The following is a 27,095-nucleotide window of genomic DNA, read 5'->3' as shown; positions in this document are numbered from 1 at the left end:
CAAATAATTAAATAAATAATTGATTAATCAAGAAATAAAAAAATAGCATTTACAGCCAAATCAATTGGTCACTGTCGTGTCCAAATATCAGCTTCCTCACTCAAAAGGTGCCCAAGATATTGCACAGATGAGAAAGAAAATAAATAAGTGATTAATAATGAAAATAAATATATGATAATCGTAAAATTATTGAATTATTAATCAATTAGCTAATAGAATACCTAAACCACCACCGTTTCATCCGAATCTGTAACTTCTTGAAAATTAATTACGTAATTAATCAAATAAATAATTGATTAATCAAGAAATAAAAAAATAGCATTTACAGCCAAATCAATTGGTCATTGATGTGTCCAAATATCAGCGTCCTGGGTCAAAAGGTGCCCGAGATATTGCCCAGATGAGAAAGGAAATAAATAAGTACTTAATTAATCAATAATAATGAAGTAGTTAATCAATTAACTGGGTAATAAAAAAAATTAAAAAGTTTTTCCCAAAGTACGTGCTCACTATTATTGTGCCCAAATATCAGCTTCCTAGCTCAAAGGATGGCTGAGATAATCGCCCGGACAAACAAACAAACAAGAAGACGTCATGTAGAGCACGATACTTGCAAAATCTATCCACCTCCTCCCCCAAAAAAGGTTGCCATTGATTCAGCAAACTGTCCATTTCATCAAGATTAAAATTGACGATCTTGATCAAAGCTCGGGTTAATAGGATGAAAAGTGACGATTTTTCAGATGAAAATGGATGATTTTAGGAGTTTGACCTTGAGTTGTCCTTTGACCTTTTGACCTCAAAAATAGTTGGTTTCCCAATTCAGTGACAATATACAAATGCTGTTCAATTTTCAAGTCAATTGGATGAAAAATGGCGATTTTAGAATTTTGACCTCCAGATGACCTTTGACCTCAAAATCAATAGGCTTCTCAGTTGTGATGACCACTATAACTTGGTGAAGATTCATGACGATTGGTTTAGAATTGTGACCTGTAGGCGAGTGACAGACAAACAAACAAACAGAATAACAAATGCAACCGACCAATATATTTTAAAAATCCTTTGCAATTTTTGCAATTAAGAAGAAAACAAACAAGAAACCAGAATGAAAACCGAGTACTCCCTTTGAGCACTCGTCATCGCCGGGCCCCGACGTCATGCAGCGCCTGGAGATGGAACAGGAAAGGAGAGGTGTACAAACAAAAATAATGGAGGCAATGATGCGGCCATTACATCACATCATTAATTTTTTTATTATTATAAAAACAGGCATCAGAAATTGACAAGAGCTGCGTGAAACTCCACGTCGAAGGGGTTTCATTCAGTGGAGGAAACGTGTCGTTTTCAACAGATTACAGTCAGACCCACAACGAACCTCATTACAAGTTTTCCAAAATTGCTTTACGTATGAGGCAACGCTCAAACGCCTTGTGCGAACACAGTAGAAAGTCACAATTCCTGCCTCCAACCTCCCCGTGTGACTACTTCCAACCGCTTGTGGCGATTAGCGACAAGTGGAAAGTTCTGCCGATGGTGACCGCAACAGGACCACAGCACATGACGGCACAAAAAAACAGCAAAACAATTCAAGTCCATGGGTAAAAATTGCAGTGGAACACGACGCCAACGAAAGCATATCCGAGAAAATACGCCAGCACAGCCCGTTCCGTACGAGTCAGCAGAGTCCAATCAAGGAGCTGTCCGACGACGCTGTTACGGGGCAGAATTCGCCGCAGTTTGCCGTTAAGGTTTTCCGACTTTGCTACGCAGGTCAGAGAGTTTTTGGATCGTGCAAGAGCAAAGGCTTTTGCACTGCCCCGCCTTTTTAAGATCCCCGAGGCTTGCGGCCTGGTATCTAAGAAGGTTGCCGCACCGATGCCCACATTGGCGTCCGTGTGGCCGACCGGTGTCGGCTTACTGTGCGCTTTATCGAGGCCGATGTGAGCTGCAAACCAGTAGAAAGCCGGGCAGGATGAGGCGAGGAAGCGCGTCAACACCTGGCAGGGACAAGAGACGCATCGTGAGCTTCTAAATCCATGATTGTGCTTGCAGTGAAAACCGAAACTCAAACGGAACTTTTAGGTTGCTTACCAAACTCCGAGCGCATCCTTCATGAGCTTTACCTATCAAAAGTCCCCAGGTGTCTTTAGCACATTGAACCACCTTTAGAGGCCATTTTCCCCCGCAGAGCAGGGGTTGGCCTTTATCGGGCACAGTTGTCCCCTTTTTGAAGCAATGTTTTATGGCCGGATGCCCTTCCTGCCGCCAACCCTGTTAGTCGCCTCTTGCGACACACAGGGAATTACCAGTGAACTGGTACTCAATTTGCCGACCTCAAAAGGATGACAGGCTGAGTCAACCCCCCTGGTGTTATTTCAGCGATCGACCGGGATTAGAACCCAGGATCCTAGGATCCCAAGCCTGCACCCTAACCGCTCGGCCAACACCAGGCTCATCTTTAACACATTGGTCAAGCACAAACTGTAGAGTTCTTTTTTTTTCTTTTTTCTTTTTTACTATTTGTGTATTTTCATTCATAATTCCATTGTGATGCCAAAACTCAATTGAACAGTGTGTAGCGAAAGTGAGGTAAGAGTGATGTGGTTCGCCAGCACAAACCTGCACGTGCATAAACACGAGACCAATGAGCAGCATGGCGGCCATGTGTGCGACGTAGATGAAAACAGAGCACCGGAAAAACCCAACAAATGCCTTGCTTGGTTTTGTCTGCAGTGGGAAGGAGATTATAAAGATTACAAAGGGTATTTTTACGGTGTAGTTCACTTCTCAATACAAACAAATGAATAAAGAACCCCCCCCACCCCCCAACCCTGAATTTCTTGTGGAAATAAAACCGTACAAGTCTGAAACTGGTAAATTCCTGGTAATTTTGGGGCAATTCTCAGTGGAGTGTTTGAGAATAACATTCATGGACACCAAGTCACCAAAATGTGCCACGAGCAAGCATGCGACAAGGACCCTTCATCAAGTCATTTACTGGACTTGTCCCGGACATGAAGGGGATGTTCAGGCTTGGAGCCGATGCGTACAACACCAATTGTATTTCACACAACATTACTGCAACAAACAGATAACAAATCAGGGGGCATTCACATGCAATATTTTGAAGGAGAGGGAAGCCAATGACTTCACTGGTCTCCAGCACATGAATCTTGTCATTTTTATGAGCATGTGCACTAGTCCAGGAATAATAGATTTAACCCGGAACAAATTCAAACAAAGCTGAAAATTTCAGGATATGTTCAGAAAACTGTCCTGAATAACATACTAAAAGTCCCCAGACATCCGCCTTGTGCTTCAACGGAAATTCAAGATGGCGTCCAAAATGGTGGCAATTTTGGCATTTTATCATATTACCACCTAAAAACATGATAGAAATGCAAACAGGGTGTCAAAATACATGTTTTCAAGCACGAGGATTGTTTTAAAGATTACATTATGAGTTTATATGACTTATATGTGTCATTCGATCGATTATGAACAATTTCAACTACTTATAAGATTATATTTTATCATCATTGTCTTCATCACTGTCAGGAAAAACTGGTCTAGTCTCTTCATCTTCTCCATCTTCATCCAGCAGTGATGGAAATGGTGCAGCATTGTTGCAGGTCTGGCCACTGCACTTGACGCATAAGGTGGAGCAAGGTAACCCAAGCTTCCTGCAACCGCACGACGAGCCACAGCCATCTGCTTTGCAGCAGCATGATACCATGTTTAGCAGAGTGTCAGGGGCAATGGGCTGGTCTGTTTCAACGGGAATGAGATTGTTATCCTGCAGTCTCCATCCCCACTCTGTTGGCTGCAAGGGATTGCCTGGGAAGTGGTGGTTTGCATGTTATGGTCAAACAAGATGTTACTGGATGTGGCTTTCTTTGCCCGCCGCTGTTGTTCAACTGCCTTTGTGGAGCTGGTGTTATAGCCATCAAATACAACAGCTCCATAATGTTTCAAAGTATAGGAAACGTAACAATGACACACATCACTGTACTTCAATGGTTGTGGCCAGAACACCGACTGCAACAGATGACCCCCATCCACAACGTAGCGACACTTGTCGGGCATGTCCGGCTGTGCAGGGACAAACGACTTCAGGAGTGTACCGAGGGCACTCTTGTTTGTCTTCCGCATGGCGCCATCGTGAAACAGGGAAGAAGGTTGAGGGCCAAGTTCGTATGCCAGAAACTCTTCCAGGTCCGAGCTAGTCTTCAAGACACAGTCGTGAATCCTGATCTCTTCTTCAACAAGATAAATTGTGTTTTGCCCCCTGATGTTGATGCTATTATGCTTATCATTCAACGTCTTCACTTTGTCGCTGCGGTGCAGTGTGATCTCTGTGAAGCATTTGCCGGCTATCCTAGAGGCCGCAGTAAGACCAACGTTCACTGCATCATCACAGTTGACCGAGACATCAGCTACAACTCCAGTCGCGATTGACACCAGACGGTCTCGTTGATAACCTGCAAATGGTGGATGCGCCTGCAACCACTGCACGAAAACACCATGATCCGTGTTGAATTTTTCTTTGGTGGATGAACGGAGATCCTTATGTTGTTCCGAGTTAGTTGTGTGTACACCAGTGAACTCCTCCAGATCATCACAGACAGGGACACATTGAGGTAAAGCATGAACCCATTTTGCCAAGGTACTGTCGGTAATACCTCGACCATGGGTCATTCCCCCATTCATTTTCAGCATCCTCATCAAGAACTGCTCGATTGTTTGATCAGAGAAATTCCCAGCCCAGAATTAATTAGCTCGGCGGATTGTGAAGTAACCTTTTTCAGTGAACAAACTATACTCATCAGGTGGCATGACTTTGTTGATGGATTCCATCTGCTGGAGGTAGAGTCTGGCAGATTTGGCATAAGGAAGATGACCAGCTGCATGGAAATGTGGAATCATCTCCCTTACACTGTGAAGGTGGAGCTTCCAATCACCTGTCCTCTCAGCTCTGACAAAGTTCAGCATCAGGATAACCTGATGGATGTATTGCACCCATAGCTTGCCAGTTCTACTATGGCTAGCTGCTTGGTCAAGCTGTTGTGACAGTAGTTGGTGGAACTGCGTAACAATTTCGTCCTCTTCTACATTAGCGGTGCCTACATCTTGGTGAATAGTGTTGTCGTGCACACAGGCCAGGTGTTCTCTGTCAGTCTGGTTTAATGAGTCAGACTTCTCCAGCAGGACACTTATGAGAGCTAACAAGGAGAGAATGTGAGCCCGCACTGCTCGAGAGTAAGCATGGCCAGTCAGCATGTGTACCACAGACCCATTGGCATACACTCTTCCCCACAGTTCCGCTAACCCACTCCCTGACATGATATGGCCTATACTACCAAGATATGACATCAGCAGATGAAATCCACCAAGTCGAACAATCACTCTGTCCAAGTCGTTGGAAGCAGCAACTATTTCTGAAGCCTTCTGGAACAAAGGCTGATCAAAAGTTACAGGACAGATTTTCAGATCATGTTTTTCACTTTGTTCTTGGGCAAAATACAGTGCAGAGTAGATGGTGCTGGGGTTACTAGGATCAAGATTGATGAAGGGGAGAGTTTCAATTCTGGAGGTATGAAACTCGACATTCCTCACAACAGTTTTCATGAATCCACTCCAAGGAACTCGAGATGATAGGTTCAACACATACCCAAGCATCCAAACCAAATCAAAAGCTGTCGCTTGAAGAATTTGACTGTCAGAAATGTTCAGAGACTCAACTGTTACACACTGAAGCCCAGGAACTGGCGGTTTGCTGTAAGTCTTGATGGGGATTTGTGCAAATGTACCTAATAGCTCTGTTGATGGTGCTTTCGCTGTGCGCTTGATGGGCGACTTATCCACTGTTCCGTAAGGAGTTACACATGCTATTCCACCCATAGCATGAAATGTGTTGTGACCGGTCAGCGTAGCTACGTTGAAGTCCGCATTGTCAAACACAAATTGCGTAAAACCATTCAAGCCATAGGAAGGTTCACAAGTGGGTATTAGACTATTCTCAAAGCGTTGCACTTCCTTGTAATCGTCAGCAAAGGTGATACTGCTCAGGATATCTATCAGCTCACGTGAGGCATAGTTGCGATGTATGTACAATGCAATGGCAAGTAGCAATGGTGAGCTAAATGACCTCGGCCTGCAGGTTGAAATGATGGAATGGGCTATGGCCGTGCACCGTCTGTTTACAACTCTAGACTGTTTATCCTTCGGATCTAGCAATTTTTGCAAGAAACGCTTTAGTGAGTCAGGAATCAAGGTGTTACCATTCTCAGTGTCTTTCATTGTGGGGTATTCAGTGAGATCATAAATTGATAAGCGAATTGATGCAGCCAAGCGATAAGCGAATCAAGAATAATTGATGCAGCCATTTCAATTATTCGATCATTTTCGTTATAATTCCCAGTTGTTCTGTCGGTCACCCACTTTTCACGAAGGATCCGGTGCGCAGAGTCACGAAAACTGACAATGCTTGTCTTTCCAGGGATACTTGTGATGATGATGTCCTCACCATAACGTTCGTTCAGTTTCTGTTTGAAGTATTTGATGGAATACCCTTCTTCACCTTGAAGAAACGTTTCCATATGTTCCATGAGCACCGAAATAGAAAACTGACATTCATCATTCTCATCTATAAATGAACAGAGTGTATTGAAGGCATAATCTCTTACAGCGTCAGCTGGTTTGCCAACGGATTGTGTTTTCTCAGTATTAGTAAAGAACTCAACACCACAGGCTCTATGGTATTTGGCCTCAGCTGCTACCAAATCTATGACAGCATCTATTCTCTTGGCAACTTTGTTGCCCCAATCACATCTTTCTCTTGCGCGTTTCGAAACACTGTCCTTATATTCAATGGTCTGAACATTGCTGAAGGGTTTCCTTCGTTTGAGTGCGATTTTGCTACGAGTTTCTATCATAGCGGATATATCATATATTTCTTTTTTAGATTGTCCTTGGCACAAGCAACACAATTCAAGCAAGGTCAAGCGCATAACGTCTTAGCGGAGACACAATGTGCCAAAATTCATAAACTTACCAGTAGTATGTTCTTGAGTACTTTAGATACAGTTTGTTCATTTCTCTATCACAATCAAATACATTGATTTGTGATGATGATGCTAAAAGTGACAACACAGTGACGTGAGACTACTACTGAGAAGTCAGGTCATCTAGCGTGACATCATTCGCCTATGACGTCATTCGCCTATGACATCACAATACCATCGCGTCGCCCAGTGGGAATAAGACATATTATAAAATAAACCTAGTATAAACCTATAATAGAATAAACCTAGGTCCTAAGAGCCTAGATAATATGTTTCAGAGTTACGGCCGTTTTTGGCCAACAATGACCTTGATAAATATCATTTTACCTTGAAAATGACACATATAAATCCTATAAACTCATAATGTAATCTTTAAAACAATCCTCGTGCTTGAAAACATGTATTTTGACACCCTGTTTGCATTTCTATCATGTTTTTAGGTGGTAATATGATAAAATGCCAAAATTGCCGCCATTTTGGACGCCATCTTGAATTTCCGCTGAAGCACAAGGGCGATGTCTGGGGACTTTTAGTATGTTATTCAGGACAGTTTTCTGAACATATCCTGAAATTTTCAGCTTTGTTTGAATTTGTTCCGGGTTTCACCTTATTTGGTGCTAATGCTCTTGGACTACACACTTACAATGGAGCATGGGTGAGGATACATTTATTTTAGGTTGCTTTAACGAGTCAAAATCACGAGCATCTGCACCTACATTGTGTGTTGGGGTGTTTCCACCTCTATTTGCAAGGTTGTGAAGAATAGGATTGTAGTTCCCTTGGGCCCTTAAAGGGACCGTCCAGGTTACATATATTGATTTACATAGACATATATATATATTTACATATATATATATATACAGTGCATTCAGAAAGTATTCAGACCCCTTCACTTTTTTTCACATTTTGTTGTGTTGCAGCCTTATGCTGAAATCGTTTAAATTCCTTTTTTACCTCATCAATCTACACTCAATACCCCATAATGACAAAGAGAAAACAGGATTTTAGAAAGTTTTGCAAATTTATTAAAAAGAAAAAAACTGAAATATCACATTGACATTAGTATTCATACCCTTTGCTATGACACTTGAAATTTAGCTCAGGTGCCTCCCATTTCTCTTGATCATCTTTGAAATGTTTCTACAACTTGATTGGAGTCCACCTGTGGTAAATTCAATTGATTAGACATGATTTGGAAAGGCACACACTGCAACACTCCATCACTCCAACACCATCACTGCAACACTCTACCGATCTGGGCTACGTGGCAGAGTGACCAGACGGAAGCCAAACAGTTCAAGCTTGGTTTCATCAGACCACAGAATCTTGTTTCTCACAGACTGAGAGTCCTTTAGGTGCTTTTTTGCAAACTCCAAGCGGGCTTTCATGTGTCTTTCACTGAGGAGAGGCTTCCGTCTGGCCACTCTGCCATATAGCCCAGATCAGTGGTGTTGCAGTGATGGTTGTCCTTCTGGAAGTTTCTCCGATCTCCACACAGGATCTCTGGAGCTCAGCCAGTGACCATCGGGTTCTTGGTCCCCTCTTACGAAGGCCCTTCTCCCCCGATTGCTCAGTTTGGCCGGGCGGCCAGCTCTAGGAAGAGTCCTGGTTGTTCCAAACTTCTTCCATTTAAGAATTATGGAGGCCATTGTGCTCTTGGGAACCTTCAATGCAGCAGAAAATTTTTTGTAGGCTTCCCCAGATCTGTGCCTCGACACAATCCTGTCTCTGAGCTCTGCAGGCAGTTCCTTCGACCTCATGGCTTGGTTTTTGCTCTGATATGCAATGTCAGCTGTGAGACCTTATATACAGGTGTGTGCCTTTCCAAATCATGTCCAATCAATTGAATTTACCACAGGTGGACTCCAATTAAGGTGTAGAAACATCTCAAAGATGATCAAGAGAAATGGGAGGCACCTGAGCTAAATTTCAAGTGTCATAGCAAAGGGTCTGAATACTTATGTAAATGTGATATTTAACTTTTTTCTTTTTAATAAATTTGCAAAACTTTTTAAATCATGTTTTCTCTTTGTGATTATGGGGTATTGAGTGTTGATTGATGAGGGAAAAAATGAATTTAAACGATTTCAGGATAAGGCTGCAACATAACAAAATGTGAAAAAAGTGAAGGGGTCTGAATACTTTCTGAATGCACTGTATATATATTGTTGCGGTTTTGAGTCTGTCAAGTGAGTCTAATAAAGGTTAAATTTGCCCCCCATAGTTAGTCACACAAGCAACATGTAGCCTAGTGATAGTATAGTTATGTCTTAGTATTTGTGAGCTTAGTTCCTTTCCATTGTCAGTCTGCGTTGAGTAAGAGCCAGGAGAAAATAGACCCTACTGTCACCGATCATCCTACGTCCGTAGCCTCAATCCCTTTTTCACCCACGTTAGTTCATTTTGGGTGAGTTAACACGAGGCAGGTTGGGAAGGTCAGGAGGACCGAGGCGGAGCGGCAGAAGCGCTGACGGTAAGCACGAGCCGCCAATCAGAGCTCAGAGGTGGTGACGGCGGCGTTGCGTCACAGGGCGTGGTGAGAAGGATCGAGAGTGTTCCAGAAGGTTCAGGGGGCGTAGCTATAAGACCCGCTGCGCAAAGCCCTCGAGAGGACTTGCACACGAGAGTAAGGGAGGACTCGCGAGAGAGGGACGTGCCTAAAAGGACTCGCGTGCTCACGGCAGTTAAAAGGGGACTTGCACGAGAACTCGCGCACACTAACCAGCTCGGAGGATCGAGAAAGAGGAGTTGGCAACGCGTGAGAACTGTACAGATACGCGGGCGCAGCCAGACGCGCATAAGCCAATATACAGTGCATTTGAGACGCGCGAGTGAGAACGGCTGAGTAATCGCCAGCCGCGCTAAAAGTCCAGCCCTTTGCCGTTCCGCCCCATCATCTGCCTTGTTCGGGAGACGCACTACGAGTCCCTGCCATCGCCTGCCACGATCTTCGCAGGACGTGCCGGGGCCATGGAGAGCCGGACGGGGACCGTCTCTGGACGACCACATCGACGTGTTGGGGAACATCTACCCATCTGCAATTCCCTGTGTGAGTGTGAGCCGGGCCCGTTGTCTGGGTTTAGTTAAGACTGTCTAAGGCTACTCTGTCTCTGCATCCCTGAACATTGTATATATGTGTGGGAATAATTAAAACCTTTGTTCTTCCTTTCTTCCCGATTCGACCGTTTCTGTGGTTTCTTCGATTGGCTAAGCGTGGCATGAATAGAACCGCTCTAATCAGGTTCCAACCTCTAGGTAACTGCGCGGACCACGTGTACGCAATCCGCTCGGCGTACTCACATCACACGTTGTTCATGCGAGGCTTGTTTCGTCGCTCCCAGGGCGGCGCGGGTACTTAGGTACGAGCGAGAATTGGTCCCGAAACCCTACTTCGCACTCGCCCGGGAAGGGCGTTTCAAGTCTCGGTTCCGCCAAGCCCAGTAAAGACAAGGGGATTAATCCCTCCTTGGTAAGGGGAGAAGGGCGGCGTAGAGAACCGTACCAATATATATATGGTGTTTCACAAAGATTGACACAACTTTGACTTCCAGTCATTTCTTTGTTTTTTGACCTATACCGTTTTCCTTTTAAGGGTTTGGTGGTGTTATCGTGGTATTTGTTCCCTGGGATTTATAGCTCCGTAGCTCAACTATGCCATTGACAGTGGAGCAGAAGACAAAAGTGGTGGCTCTGTGGTATGAGACTAAATCATATGTAGACACCCACTGGAGGTTCTGCCGGGAATACAACCTCAGAACACGTGATGGATCCACAAATTGTGCCCTTCAACATATTGTGAAACATTTTGAGCACAAGGGTACAGTGCACAACCAGAGCAAGGGCAACAGTGGCAGGCCAACATCAGTAACCAAGAGACAAGCAAACATCGACGCCGTGCGGGATTCTACAGTGGACAGTCCCAAGAAGCCCCACCGCCGGCGCTCCCAGGAGCTGGGCATCAAACCAACATCAGTCTGGCGTATCCTCACTAAGGAACTGAAGCTTTTCCCATACATCATCTCTATTAGGCATAAACTGAGTCAAGATGACATGAGAAGGAGACTTGATATGTCCAATTGGCTCAGTGACTTGGATGGAGCAGTACCCAAACTGGATCAACCTAATGTGGTTCAGTGATGAAGCCCATTTCCACTTGAATGGTGCCATCAACAACCACAACAACATTTACTGGGAGGCAGAACCACCTGAGACCTACAGGAAACTTAGACAGAACTTTGGGGTCAGGATCAATGCCTGTCTGAACAGCGGAGGGGCACACATCGGCAATGGCAATTACAAGGATTTTGTGTAAACGCCAATTTCAGACCTTGGGCTCTCACTAACTCCAGCAGTCACTTCCTGCAATAACAATCAGTGATAGAAAATACCATGTCTGTCTTTCACTATATGAAAATAGCAAAAAAAAAACCAAAAAAAAAAACCACAAACACACACACAAACACACACACAAACACACACACAAACACACACACACACACACACACACACACACACACACACACACACACACACACACACACACACACACACACACACACACACACACACACACACACACACACACACACACACAGGTGTTGGCTTAGCAGTTAGGGTGCTTGCTTGGGATCCTAGGATCCTGGGTTTGAATTCCGGTCGATCGCTGAATTAACGCCAGGGGGGTTGACTCAGCCTGTCATCCTTCCGAGGTCGGAAAATTGAGTACCAGTTCACTGGTACTTCCCTGTGTGTCGCAAGAGGAAACTAACAGGGTTGGTGGCATTAAGGACATCCGACCATGAAACATTGTTTCAAAAAGGGGACCACGGTGCCCAAAAAAGGCCAACCTCTGCTCTGCGGGGGAAAATGGCCTCTAAAGGTGGTTCTTCTTTGAAGACTGGAAGAAGGTCTTATGGACCAATGAATCAAAATTTGAAATCTTTGGTTCACCACGCAGGGGTTTTGTATGCCGTCGAGTGGGCGAAAGGATGGTTCCTCAGTGTGTGACACCAACTGTCAAACATGGAGGAGGAAGCGTGATGGTCTGGGGCTCTTTTGCTGGATCCAGAGTCGGAGACTTGCACAGAGTGACTGTCACCCTGAACCAAAAGAGCTACCACAGCATTTTGCAGCGCCATGCAATACCCTCTGGTATACGCTTAGTTGGTCAGGGGTTCATCCTACAGCAAGATAATGACCCTAAATACACCTCCAGGCTATGTCAAAACTACCTTCGAGGAAAAGAACAAGATGGTCGGCTTCAAATCATGGAATGTTCAGCACAGTCTCCAGACTTAAACCCCATCGAGCTGGTTTGGGATGAACTGGACAGAAGGGTGAAAGCAAAGCAACCTCCAAGTGCAACACATTTATGGGAACTTCTGCAACAGTGTTGGGAAGAACATCCCGAACAATATTTGATTTCCATTGCAGAAAGAATGGCACGAGTGTGTTCGGCGGTTTTATCTGCAAAAGGTGGCGACTTTGCCGAGTCAAAAATTTGAATTAAATTTTGTTAAACAAAATGATTCTATGATTTATTTTTTATCTCCAATTGTTTATTTGTTCTATGCTTAATTTCAGAGTACATTGAGACATTAAACTGCGTAAATTTCAATAGAAACTGGAAAAATTCAGGTGTTCTAAAACTTTTGACCGGTAGTGTATATATACACACCATTGTCTCTCTGTGGCTGTCTGCCTGCCTTTGTTCCTTATGTACGGCCACATATTTTGGGTTATACACTCCAAACCCATGGTACAAATGAAACTTTGTTTGTGTTTGGGGGGGGGGGGGGGTGGTAGCATAAGCTATGTGGCCACGGCCTCACGTGGGGGTGTGAGGGTCGGGAGGGTGGGGGACATAAATTATCAATGTAAATGTGTAGCCTGGTGGTAGTGGCAGAGGGTGGCACAATAGCGTTCTTTACCTGGGCAACGCTGAGATTGAAGCAATTATTGCACGGGTACATTTGTCTTCCTTCCCGTCTCACCGCCCGACCCCCCCCCCCCCAAAATGGAGGGGACTGTCAAAGCCCTCCACCCCCCCCCCCTCCCCAAATAAGATGTATATGCTGAATATATCTCTGTCCTCTTCTCCGTCCTCTTCTCCGTCCTCTTCTCCGTCCTCTTCTCCGTCCTCTTCTCCGTCCTCTTCTCCGTCCTCTTCTCCGTCCTCTTCTCCGTCCTCTTCTCCGTCCTCTTCTCCGTCCTCTTCTCCGTCCTCTCTCTCTCCTCTCTCTCTCCTCTCTCTCTCTCCCTTCCGCTCCCTCCCCTACCCACCCCCGTCTGGCAGAGTAAGAGATGTGATGACTAATTGCTCCATCAGCGAAGCGAGGGGTAGGCTCTTCTGGTTTTCAATAAACCCGATTTTCCATGTTAGAATAGTGTAAAATCAAAACTAAACCGATGTTTAGTTTCTGCGTCAAGTCGTACCGAGTGTTTGATGAACGTTCACGGGATAATCTCTTACCCACAAACGAGAGTGCCGCATGCAGTGCCGGGCCTTTATACACATCAAATGTACAGAACAGGATAGCGACTCTTCTTCCACAATTAAGGGCAACTGTGTGGATATGTGGAGGCATCATTACAATTTGGACGACATCATTTACAACCATTTGTATGATTGTGATTGACAGTATAACTCCATAAAACCAATATGGTTGGAGTGGTGGTGTAAACCAGTCACGTGAATATGCATTGTGACCTTTCGCTGAAGGCCTAATCTCAGGCAGAAGGTAGGCTGTACGTGGATAAAGGCCAAAGTGGCCGCTGCAGCGAGAATCACCGAGGGCCCAGCAAGCAGGAAGTTTGGAATCTGTTTCAATTCATAGTACTTGAACAGGCCCAAACCCCAGTGGAACTCCTGAACAAGAGACACGCACAGACTCAGAATTCCACAGAATCATCAACCTTGATCATCATGACAAGCACTAAACCCAATCGATTGGGCCGAGACAAAACAGTGAAACTGTCTGAACACTGTGGACGACCAATCTGGCTATCATTAAATGCTGTAGCGTACATAAAGAGATCCAGATTTATCATGAATCATTCAAGCACCACAATAAAGGCATTTCTCTGATGTAGAGGAAGGAAATGGAAACATTACACATTATATTAATATAGCAAGTCATGCAATAGGCAAATTTAAGTTTTTAGGGGCAACAATATAGCTGTGTTGGTAGTGTGCTTGCCATCGAGCGGTCGTCTGCGTCAGTCGGACTTGACCAAAAATTACGAAGCATGCCAAGTTTTGGAAGGAAATGCGAAGCTGGCTATCCCTTCTACATTTTAAAATATCGACCTTACAGTCAAATTGCATGGTACATTTAGAAAAGAGTAGACCACTGTGTGCCAAATTCCCAACTTAGGGTTAGCTATATAATTAGAGGTACCTGTAATAGATAACATACAACGAAGATGGACCAAACAGCCTTTTAACCTGTACTTAATGTGGTGTGCAATAACATTGATTATTTAAATAAATAAATCAAATCTAGCTTCCAATTTTCACAAAGGTTGGCTAGACTTACCTGCAGGTGGCGATAAATCCCAGGCAGAGTCGTGTTGCAGTGAAGTGGAAGGTCACCTCTCACTCCTCTGATCCTGTAACCCTGCGATTGGCCATATGTAATCATATGGTCAGGAATATCGTGAAGAGGTGACAGATTACAAAATAGTTGGCGACCATATTCTTGAAAGGCCAATGATGGCAGTAAAGTCGCCAGAACCACCAAAGAGATCTTTAGAGTAGAGCAGAGGTGTCCAGGTCTCATACATGTTCTCAGTGCATAGTAGGTCACAAAACCCACATTGGCTATACCGTTGGAACGGGCAGCCGAGGCAAGGCCGAGCAAAATCGCAGCTGGGATAGTTGATGCCTGTTCCAGGGCCAGGAGTCCCCAAAATGTGAGTGAAGCAAAGAGGCTTTCCGAGTATGCGGCGATAGTGAATACCGTTGCTGGAGTAATGGCAAAAAGCAAGGCTGCGTGGCTTGCAAGCACCTCACATTTCAGGACGTGTTGGCCCAGTCGGTATAGACCGAGCGTGGCCAACAGGGAAAGCAGGGTGTTGAGTATTGCAGTGGAAATGAGCAATGCTGAGTATGCAGAGAGGCCCAAGCAGGCACGGAGGGGCAGAGCAATGACATTAAGAAAAAATGGAAGGAGAGGGAAAAAGGCAAACATTTGTTCAAAAACATAGCCATGCTCAGCTATGCTGATGAAATAAGCTCCATCCCAGCGAGCTAGGCCCGAGAAAGTTAAGAGCACAATGCGATCGAGTGGAGAATAGAGTGCAAATGGTGACAAGGGAGGGTTGAAAGCATCGGCCTCATGGTCTGGGATGAGAAGATTTGAAACCACCTAAAGGGTTGAAAAAAGAAATACAAAAATCAGCAATATCACATCTTAAAACAAGAGTTCATTGAACACCTTACGCCGTGCAGTGTTGAGAAACAAGGACATGGGCAGGGTCTGTGAACGGCAAATTTGATTGGTCTAGATGATGGAAAATTCCATAATATTTTGTCCAGGTACTGTGAAGCGGAAAGGTTTTGAAAGTGCTAAAAATGCGTTTTGTGTTCTACAGTGTTCAAGTTCTGTGCCTTTTTTGCTTCGCGTGCACGGGGTAACAAGGAACATGTTTTCTCACTGGACACATTACAACAAACTTCTTCAAAAGAAACCAAAAAAAAACATGTACTAAACGCATAGTCAACAAGAAAAAGAGCAATCAGAGATTTCAAACCCTCGTCAGGATGTATTTTTAGTGGTTTTTAAGGCTTTTGTGTTTAAACAAATATAGCGGCCAAACCACGTGACCAATGACGTCATCATTTTTTTCTAAACCAATTTATTCCTAGATTCTGCTCAAGAAATTTCATCTTGATCGGATGAAGTTTTGTACTTGTCAAATTATGACGTCACAATGGAGGCACCTATAACATCATTAACATATTTTATTCCCCATGGAGAGTTTTTTTTACAATGAGCCATGTCTCAATTTTTTCTATTCAGCACTTTCCGAGATAGAGGTGCAAAGTTTTTCGGTTTTTCCAAGATGGCGGCCGAACCACGTGACCTATGACGTCATAATTATCATTTTTAAAATGCTACAGGTGGAGTTGCACCTATGGTGAAAATTTCCTGTCAATCGGACCAACGGTTGCAGAGAAAATCATATTTATTCTGTGCGGACAAACAGACAAACAAACAAATCGACTCAAATGCAATACCCTGTCCTCTGGCGAGGGTAATAAGAAAGAGCAGTCAGAGATTGCAGACCCTCGCCCGGACGTCTTTTTGGTGGTTTTTAAGGCTTTTGTTTCAAAACAAATATGGCGGATGAACCACGTGACCGATGACGTCATTTTTTTTGACTCCCAACAATTTATCCCTAGATAGCGCTCAAGAAATTTTATCTTGATCAGATGAAGTTTTGTACTTGTCAAAGTATCATGTCATAATCGAGGTACCTATGACATCATTATCAACATATTTTATTCCTCATAGGCAGGGTCCTTAGGGATATTTTGGTTCAAATTCTTCCAAAAGCATCAAATTTGGCGCAGATGTTGCCCATGCCATACTCTTTCGATTTTTGACGGGCGCCAAGGGCGGTATGATCCGGGGACCATACCGGTCCATCCCGCCATGTCACCTGACCTATGACGTCATAATTAGGATATGCATCCAATCACATGGCGTACTATAAGTGGTCAAAGTTCAAAATGAATCGATCGAAAAATGAAGGCAGGGATCCATTTTTAAGGTTTTCATAAAATCCAATATGGCCGCCAGGTCACATGACCTATGACGTCATATTTATGACATGTATACAATCATGTATACATGAACCCGGATCATGATCGCACAAAAATTAAACACAAGGATATGGCATACAGTTCATAAAACATCAAAATCCGTACCTTTGTAATTAGACTGAAGAACTGCATATGCCTGAAAATTAGGAAATAGACATGTAAATATTTCCTCTACTTGTCAAAAATAAGGTCAGAGTTCGATTACCCAACCTAGAAACATAAAATGGTGAACCTCGCGTAAATCTCGACAAAAAACTCAAAAACCGACATGTTTGACTCAAAAATGACCTTTAAGATGACCTTGAGGGTTGACCTTGACCTCGAATCATCAAAATATCATAATTGGATTCCTCGACCTCGAAAACCCCTGAAAAGTGGTATCATACATGATTCCAACCCTTTTGCTTATTTAACTGATTTTCCTCTAATCCGGGTGGCGGCCATTTAGTATTTCGCCAATATGGGGCCCCCGGGGGGGGGGGGGGGGCGCCGTCTTGGCGCCCGTCAAAAATCGAAAGAGTATGGCATGGGCAACATCTGGGCCAAATTTGGTGCCTTTGGCAGAATTTGAACCAAACGGCCCCAAAATATCCCTAAGGGCAATATCACAATATCATCCTCTCTATCTCTTTGCTGATGACTCCACTCTCTGCCGCTCCATTCCTCTTCCCTCAGATCGGCAGTCTGCTGCCTCCTCACTCTCTGAAGACCTGGACAAAATCACAGACTGGTCAAACAAGTGGAACATGTCTTTCAATCCTGACAAATCTCACACTCTTACTATGTCTCTCCGAAAAGATCGACTGGACAACCCTCCCATCTACTTTCTCAACAATCCTCTCCAAGAAGTTCTGTCGCTCAAGATTTTAGGTCTCACTATCTGCCATGATCTTTCTTGGGAAAACCACATTTCCAAGCTGGCCTCCAAAGCCAGTCGCCGACTGGGCATCCTCCGTCGTGCGAAGTCCTTCCTCGGCACACCTGAGCTCCTCACCACATACAAGGCTTTCATCCGCAGCTCAATGGAATACTGTTCTCCCCTATGGGCCGGTGCTCCTGCCTCACACCTAGCTCGGCTTCACGCTGTTGAAACCAAAGCTTTCAGAATTATTGGAATCTCCCGTGATGAAGCTATCTCTGAGGGCCTTTCACTCACTCACCGCAGGCAGATAGGTGGTCTTTCTGTCTTCTACCGACTCCTCTCCGGCCTTGCACCCCCAGCTCTCTCTGTGCTCTGTCCCCCAAATATTCCTACAGGTCGCACAAGATCTGCCAGCAACCCTCTGATGGTTAAACTGCCGAAATCTCGGCTCTCTGCTCACCTTCACTCTTTCATTCCTCTTTTCTCCCGCCTCTGGAACAAACTCCCTCACTCCCTTCAATCCCACTCCTCCCTCCAGGTCTTTAAAACAGCTGTTCACCACCATCTCTTATCTTTCCCCATCCAAAACCTTGATCTTTTCTACCCCCGCTAATTCACCCCAGATCCACCTTGTTTGAAATTCCAACTTCTTTCCTGGAAGTCCTGGCAGTGTCCATATGTTTTATACCTCTCCCACCGCCCCCTTCCCATGCCCCCCCCCCCAAAGCCCTCGCCCTCTCTCAGATCTCTCGATGTCTCCATGTCTCTCGGTCCCTGCTCTCAAATGTTGTGTTTGTGTCCTTCCCCCTCTCTCCCCATCTTGTCTACCGCTCCCGATGTTATATGTTTTATGTGTCGGTTTGTCTTTCTGTGTGATTAATGTTCGCTCTTTCACGAGCCTCGATCTTGTATACAAAAAAAAAAAAAAAAAAAAAAAAAAAGGGCCCTGACTATCATGGAGAGTTCTTTACAATGAGCCACGTCTCAATTTTTTATATGCAGTGCTTTTGGAGATATGGAGGTGCAAAGTTAAGGTTTTTCCAAGATGGCGCCCATACCATGTGACCGATGACATCATAATAATTTTTTTTAAATTCTACAGGAGGCGGCGCAGCTATGGTGAAAATTTCCTGTCAATCGGATCAACGCTTGCAGAGAAAATCATATTTATTCTGTGCGGACAAACAAACGGACTCAAATGTAATACCCTCTCCTCTGGCGAGGGTAATAAGAATGAATACAACAGGCATTTTAAGGCCATTTTCCATGCTAGAGCAGGGGTGAGGCTTGCGGTCCCCATGACAATCTTCTCCATTTTGCCCTATTTTCTGCATCTCCCCTTGTTAACCCCCTTGCCCGCATTTCTTCTTCCACCACCTTTAGCCAAGTCTTTCTCGGTCTTCCCCGTCCTCTACTGCCTTCTACATTCATTTCCATCACTCTTCTCAACCAGTCACTTTCATCCTTCAACACATGACCAAACCATCTCAACCTGTTTCTGTTCACAGCATCAATCACAGGCTCTATTCCCATCATCTTTCGCAATTCATCATTTGTCTTGCTCTCTCTCAACGACACTCCGCACATCCACCGAACCATTCGCATTTCCACCCTTTCCAGCCTTCGTTGCTGCTCTACGTTCATTACCCATGTCTCGCTCCCATAAATCATAACACTTCTCACACATGCAGCATACACCTTCCCTTCAGCTTCAACGACACTCCCCTCTGCATCAGCATGCCACTCAGTTCCCGAAATGTCTTCCATGCACATCTCACTCTAGCAACCATCGCAGAGTCCGATGCACATCCTCCATTCAGAATGTCTCCTAGGTAGCAAAATGTTTTCACACCTTCCAGCTTCACGCCATCTCCAAGATCCAACTCAACATTTCCTCCATCTGCAGCCCCATCTGTGCACACCTTACACTTGAATGTAGCTGCCACACTGGTTAATGACCCTCTCAGACCACTACATTTTTGATGAACCCACTCAGAGCATATTGTACATTGAATGGAATTCACTCCAACACCCTTCCTGCACACAGCACACGGCCACTTCCCAGTTCTGTTAAACCTCACCACTTGCCATCACCTTCGTCTTTCCGATATTCACCTTCAGACCTTTTACGCCATACATTCGTTCCACTTGTTCCTCTTCTCCTTCAATCCATTCAAACTCTCCCCAATCAACACCAGATCATCTGCATACAACAACTCCCACGGTAAACCCTCCTTTACGTTCCGAGCCAGCACCTCTATCACAGCTACAAATAGTAGTGGACTTCGTACCGACCCCTGATGCACTCCCACCTTGACCTCAAACTCACTACTGTTCCCATCTTTCGTCCTTACAGCTGTGCGCGCTCTCTCGTACATTGCAATCACTACTCTGATCAACCATTCCTCCCCTCCTAACTTCTTCAATGCCAATGAATAAGAATGAATGAAATGGAAATTAAATAAATTCAAATGTAACAACATGCATGTTCTTCCTTTAAGGTCACATTGCTAACTAGAACGGTACCCTCCACCAGGCTGAACAGTTTACGTTTTGGTTCCCACCGAGAGGCCGGATTTGGATCTGAACCTGAACCAAGATCTAATCGGCTCGTTATTGTCACCTTTCCAACTCCAACTCCAACTCATTCGCCGAGTTGTCATAATTCATCCACAACTTTTTGAAATACCATGCTATATATCACTTAATGGTGAAGAATCACTTAAAAACAAAATAAAAAATCCGAATCCGAATCAGTTTAACGTCCATCCAAGGGACGGTGTACATATTGTCTCATCACCCTGCCTACGAAACATGAGCATGACAGTTTATATCTGGGTTGAGATGGCACCCATGGAGAAAGCTCAGATGTCAGAGCACCCACCTCTCAGCCATCCTCCCTGTCCAAAGCAATCATAATCCAAAGAAAATGTTGCACCACAGTGCGATAGCATATACCATACCACGCATGCATAGCTTCACCTGTAGTAAGAGAGCGAAGATCTTTGCTTGGAGGGTGAACAGAACCACTTGCTTATCTCCTGCACTCCATCCCAGCATCACGGTAACCTGGAATATAGTTGAACGAGATAATAATCGGTTAGAAACTGGAGAGCAGTCATCACATAAACCCAACAACGCAGGCATGTTCATAATGATTTGGTAATCCTGGTGTGGTCTTAACTGTTACCTGCTGTTACCTTTCTTATAGGACCCGATCAGAGCGATCTAATTCGTACCATGCGAGGTCAATGATGGAAAACACAAGACGGTTGAATCAAAAGGAAGAACAGATTTATTTACTCTATTTACACTGATTTGGTAGAAGAAGAGACACAGGGCAGAACTTAAGCAGTCTTACTTATTTCCCAGACAATGGGCCCACTTACACACACAGGGAGATGGAGGAAGAATGTTCACGCGCCGAACGCGCCTGCTTCGGTCGCTCCAGGAACAGCTCACCCGGCGTGGCCCTCTGGCGGTCACAGCACGTATCCCAGCGAAGGCAGACAGGCGGGCAAATCCTCGCGGCGCGTATATCGGCAAAGGCAGGCAGAAGGAAATACGCGCGTCTGTGGCCCGGCGCGGGTCGTCTTTACAGCGCGATTAATACTGCGCAGAGCACGGGGAGCAGGGCAAAGTTCGTATACACGGAGTTATTCAGTTCCTCCGATATGACTCGACACAACGCAATCTCATGCGCGTCTTCTCACAACTCCGATTCGTAACTCTTCTCATGGGCTGCGCAACTCATCTGAGGTGGGGGCTCTGGGTACAGGGTTATATTGCCCCGCCCTAGCCCGAATCGAGTGTTCCAAACCCCGCCTTTTGCCGCAGTGGTAAGTCACTCCCCTCGAGCCCTGACTGGCGGCTCGCGCTTACCATAGGCTCCTCCTCCGCCTTTCTTCGGCCTCGATCGACTTGTTCAGGCCTGCCTCATGGTATTTCGCGCCAAAACCAAAAGCATGGAGGCATCGTAAGGGGACCTAATTCTCATTATCCTACTCAACGCAAAACTAAACACAGGAAAGGACTACGCTTACATTTACGAAGAAATAACTGAGCTTAAACGAGGCTATATGTTGTAGTGTAACTAACTAGCTGGGGAAATTAACCTTTATTATAAAAACACAAAACCACAACAATATATTGTTATGAATTTGGTAATGCAACATCTAGAGCTAGGTAGATCTGAATAGGTAGGTATTCGGCTGTCGTGACAGGGACTCTACATGTAATAAGTTCTTGATGTTTAGGCGGTTGTCGGGGTAAGATGTATGAGTGTGGATCTACCTGGAGATTCGAGTGTTAAATAGTGAGGGGTTAAAGGTAACGCCCCTGTGAGTCTCACCTAGTAATCAAACCTTTGTCCTTTATGGCACTGCAAACCACATAAACATTAGTTAGGTCCTTAGCGCAACATTAAATAATCCCCCTTTCCCTGACAAGGACTTAGTAATAAATTGACAGGAAACCAGGTCAAAAACACCGCCACGATTGGCCGCCACCGTGTACACCTCCAAAGGCCTACAAACCTGGCCGGCACGTGTTATGCCAGGACCGCAGGGTCGCGTAACGGGGGAGATGTCAGGAGTCGCGGGAGGCTTTGATTGGCTGAGGAGTGCGCAATGTGACGTCATCGGCCACCAATATAGGCGACGGTCGGACGCCATTTCAGGAGTTGAGTTGAGTTGAGTTGAGTTGAGTTCGTGGCAGGCACTGCAGACGCAGGCAGGCACCAGAGAGTTGAGCGGTGGTGGAGAGTTGGAGAGGACACGCCATTCCAGTCGCAGTTCGAGTGCAGTTCGGGTTGTAGGGAGTCGCAGGAGACACACGAGAGCACACCCAGTTGGCACTGAGCAGTTCGTTGGCACTTGGCTGCCAGCACTCCCGCGTCGTCGAGTCGAGTGGAGTTGAAAGGAGTCCTTCCTGTCCCTGGTCAAGTGGAGCCGCTGGCCTGCGTCGGACGCGTGGTGCTTGGAGCGAGGGGCCTCGTGGTGTGCGATCGGGCCGGAAGGAGCGGTGCTGGACACCAACAATACAAGACGACAAAGACAGATAAGCCCGATCTCCGCGTATATTTTGAACGACGGGACGTGTTATTTTCGTGATTAATCTCCCTCGTTTGTGTTTGCTGTCAGTCGTGTGGGGACGTCCCGATTTAGGTTTATTAGAATTATTAGATTTACCGGCGGGCTTTTTCACTGGCTTTACTTTTCCTAATAAACCCTTATATTACTTTTTGTACATAATATCTGAACGCAGTTTTCCTGGGTGTTTGATTTTAATAGATAAGGTTGCGGAGCCTTCGCTGCGCCCCGCCATTCCGCGCGTTGGTGTTGAACTTGAGTCCGCCATTGAGTGTTCGCCTCGGGAGTTAAAGTCTCGCAAATCGGTCATCCGTAACTGTGGTGTTAATCACGGTTACGCGACAAGTGGTGTCAGGAGTGTAGGATTTGAACCCGTCGGACAAATTTTTTTGTCCGCGGCGAGACATCGACACGGTCGGGCGTACATTGCGTCCGACGTTCGAACGCAAAATTTGTATAGGCGAGGCGGAGAAATTTAATAATCAATTGGGCATACGGAGCGCGATATCGCGTCTTCGTCAAATTTAAATTGTGTTTTTGGTATTAAAATAAATACGCGCGCGGGAAACAACCTTCCGAAAGGCGGATGTCGGAGGTCGACGAAATGGAGGTGCGCAGTGAGGCCTCCGTCAGCGTCGGGAGTGAGCCGGAAATGGGGGATATGGAGGATAGTGTTGGAACTTTCCCCGCCGCTGGGACGGCCCCGATAGATCTCCAGACCATAGTAAATTTAATAAATGCTCAGAGGGCCGAGGATGAGCGAATCTTTGCAGTAATTCGGGGAGACATGAAGGCCCACTATGAACGACTGAATGAGCGATTGGGAAAATATATGGGAGACATGACACCACAGGGTGAGCGAAACCTGACAGAAATTCGGGGAATAAATGATAAAATTGAATCTGAAGAGGGGGAAGCTAGATTGGGAACAGGAGAGAGTACGGCCCATGCAGATGTGCATGTTGCTCACGAGCAGGGAATTGCACCGGGAATGGCAAAATTGGGAATTGCACAGGGAATGGCAATTGAAGTAAATGGGGAGACCGCAGGTCCACAGGTGGATGGGGAATGTCCACAGGTGGATGGGGAATGTCCACAGGTGGATGGGGAATGTGTACAGGTAGAGGGGGAATGCCTGCAGGTAAACGTGGAGAGTCCACAGGTGAGCGGGGAAGGAAATTTGGAATGTGAGAGTTGTAATGGGGAATGTTTCCCACATTCTGGCCTGGTTGTTTATCGGGACCGTGTGGATGTCACAACACCCCAACCGGGGGATGAATTTGGAATTGTGCAGCACCAGGGCGGTGGTGCGGAGCAAGAGGGGGTAGAGTTTTTGGGGGTCCATGCGATAGAGCCGGACCGGGTATTTATTGGGGATATTGATCAAAGCCTGGCGGGGCCAGGAATGATTTCTAATGATGAGGATGAGTTGATCCAGCGGCTGGAGACCTGTGACAGTCCCATGGAGGTAGAGCTTGTTCAGGCCCAAAGGAGTCTGGGGGAAGAGGTGAGTTGGTCCGAGGAGGTGGTTGGAATGACCGAGGGGACGCTCACTGTACACTGCTATTTGGAAACAGAGGCTCCAAAATTGGACAACCAGTTGGGGGAGTGTGTTGGCTCCGGGCTGGATTTGGATCTTGGAGGATCGGGAGATAGAGCTTCTGGAGATTTGGTCCCTGTAGGGAATTTGGATCAACTGCAGGGAGGGGCAGAACAACCGGTGGTAGAGGTTGTTCCCTGCAGCTGCGGTTTGGCAGTGGGAATGAAAATTTGTAAAATAAAATTTAAAATAAAATTTAAAATAAAATTACAATGGGAACTTGATTTGGAGCAGCCATGGTTGGGATTGGTCCCCGGGCTGCGGGATTTGGACATGGGGAGGTCATGGGTGATGGCCTCGGGCAAAAGTTGCCCCTTTCAAAATTTGGGTATGCCGGCCAGCTGGGGGGCTGTGATGGCGAGATTTGGACGTGGGGTCCAGCCTTGGGTGTCGAGGTACGACCTGGGTCCCACGGGGGGTCTGGTGGGGTGTGGCGTCCCTTGTCCGTCGAGGCGCCGTCCGAGCTGATGGCTCGGGCCGGCAGGGTCACCGGACCCTGGTGGGGGTTAAGACCTCCAGGGAGGTCCGAGGTGGTTTCTCAAGCCTGGGATGGCAAATATTGAGGACCACTAGGGGGAGGTGTTGTGGGTCGCGCTTTGGTGGTGGCACTGTGGACGGCCAACTTGGGACTGATGTGGTGATCACCCGGGCATGCGACCTGACACCCTCTCCCTGAGACTTTGGGACAACTGGCATGTGATGACCTGCCATGCCGTGTTGGTCGATGGACGCGGGTCAAACCGAATGGACAGGGATGGAGATAGCCTGCCGGACAACCATTGGGGCATCTGTGGAACGTGATGGTGTGAGTGACCTTCCACAGATGCTCCGTTATGATTTATGGACTCTCGGGTTGGGAAGAGAGCCATGGGGATGTGAATCGGGAGATGTGTAACGCGCCGAGCATATGGGCCATGCTCGGCTGGCATGTGTATGGCAAAGCATCCTTCTTTGGTGAGGTGAGTGAAATGTGACAAATGGTTGGCATGGGTAATCTGTGGGTTAGATGGAAATTTAAGGGTGGATTTTGAAATGCCATGGTGGACACTGTATAGTGACGCCATTATTGATCCAGGTGTGTAGACCAAAGTGTTGGAGGCTGTGATGAAATTAATAGGGTAGCAAGACACAGCTTTCAACTGGTTGCGGGGGCAACTGTGCTGATATTTGGGACGCGGGATGATGGGGATGTAGTTGTGTAGCCTGAGGGTCAACGTGGTGCTGTGCGTGTCCGAGGTGTGTGGACCATGTCTTCTGGGTGGGTCTCCTGGTGGAGCATGGCTGTTGACTGGACCTTGGTGTGGTCAAGTGTGGGTGAGCACTGGGGGGCTGCAGTTCTGTAGTCGGACTGGGGGATGATGGGGAGGTGCAGGGGACGTGGCTGTAGGGATGCCACGCACTGCGACCGTGCCCCCCAGGGCCGAGGTTGTGTGTGCGGTAGTGTGTGTTGTGGCAGCAAGTGCTCACCACATTGGCCAGCTGGGGCTGCTGCAGCTGTGTTCCTCGCAGGGGGGCCGAAGGATGGATGGTGGGTCGCACCCTTATGGACACTCATGGGCCATGTTGGCGTTTTGACTGCTCACCTTGTCCCGGTGACCCTTGCACGGTAGAGGTGCAGAGCTGTCGTGGCCACAGGTAGTTGTGTAGTGATGATCACCGTTGGATGCGGATCCACATACCTGCCAGTGTAGTGGGGACAAAAGAGAAATTTGGAAGTATTTGGTAGGCCCAATGTGAAATTTTGGGATTGTGAAGGGTGGATGACACTCTTGGACCTGACCAACCTGCAACTACCTGCACTTAAGGTGAGTGCTTTGAGGAGTACTGTCCCAGGCTTCAGGATTTGCTTTGGAAATTGGGGACATGTAAATTGGAGTTGGGAGGCGGGTGTGAGTGATGACATGGCCGGTGAGGGGATGGAATGGGAGCCACAGTGTCTTGTGGGTGGCGTATGTTTTTGTATTGTGGTTACGTGTTTTGATGTGGTCGTGAGAGTGGAACCTGGAGAGTGAGTGATGATTATTGGAGATAATGAGGGGCGATAAATTGTGCTTTTTGGAAATGTGCTAATGGAAATGTGTAAGGATTCAATGATTCGAACTGTGAATGGGATTTCACATTGGCAGGCCATGGCAAGCCTTGTAACACCTTTTACACCATCTATGAATTGTACTGAATTGTGCTGAGTTGTGTGGAGAATTGAATGGCAGCGGGGGAGGAAGTGTGTTTTGGGGACCATGGGTGGGGAAGGTGTGTGTGTCCGCAGGTACAGAGCAAGCTCTGAGGAGCGATGCCTGCGGGCCCCCCTCTGCGGCAATTACCCCTGGCAGCCGGTGGTAACTGGAAATTGGAGCTCGTCGGTGGAGGGTCTGGTTGGGCGCCGCGGGGTGAGGAAGTCCCCCGGTGACCCGTGTTGCTGCGTGAAAGCAGGAGGCAAAGGAGCCTGGTGTGTGTGGAGACCCTCACCGGCGAGGTAACGGCGGAAAGGGGCTGTTGGGCTGTCACGGGGCCAAGAGGTAAAGGGGGGGGGGGGCAATAAATTTGTAAGTCGGTTGACTTGTTTTTGGGACTGCGGGCACCACAGCCTGATGCGCCCCCACCATCTTTTGTGCGGTACCTCCCCGCTGCCTAGTTGAGGAATGCACAC

The 27,095-nt window shown here is 46.4% G+C and overlaps 1 protein-coding gene across 7 annotated transcripts in view; it reads right to left on the bottom strand.

The window, feature by feature from the left end:
* Positions 1 to 1,232: 1,232 nt before the first annotated feature.
* The window catches only part of PIGV (phosphatidylinositol glycan anchor biosynthesis class V), a 361,837-nt gene continuing 335,974 nt past the window's right edge, over positions 1,233 to 27,095 (bottom strand). For 4 of the 7 annotated variants that reach the window (XM_078774059.1, XM_078774062.1, XM_068110862.2 and 1 more), the window contains exons 2-6: positions 20,741 to 20,827; positions 14,606 to 15,436; positions 13,777 to 13,935; positions 2,623 to 2,730; positions 1,233 to 2,000 (exon numbers count right to left, since the gene is read on the bottom strand). In XM_078774059.1, coding sequence (XP_078630185.1) covers positions 1,590 to 2,000; positions 2,623 to 2,730; positions 13,777 to 13,935; positions 14,606 to 15,436; positions 20,741 to 20,827 — 1,596 coding nt within the window. In that variant the 3' untranslated portion in view covers positions 1,233 to 1,589. Of the gene's footprint in view, positions 2,001 to 2,622; positions 2,731 to 13,776; positions 13,936 to 14,605; positions 15,437 to 20,740; positions 20,828 to 21,147; positions 21,913 to 27,095 lie in introns of those variants that run through there. The other 3 variants (XM_068110860.2, XM_068110861.2, XM_068110859.2) reach the window with 2 other exon arrangements.

The sequence above is a fragment of the Myxine glutinosa genome, chromosome 3 (genome assembly GCF_964187855.1).
Source record: "Myxine glutinosa chromosome 3, kmMyxGlut1.1, whole genome shotgun sequence".
In the NCBI taxonomy this organism is placed as follows: domain Eukaryota; kingdom Metazoa; phylum Chordata; class Myxini; order Myxiniformes; family Myxinidae; genus Myxine; species Myxine glutinosa.
Note: the sequence above shows the minus strand (reverse complement) of the source record. Positions and strands in the feature narration are given on the sequence as shown.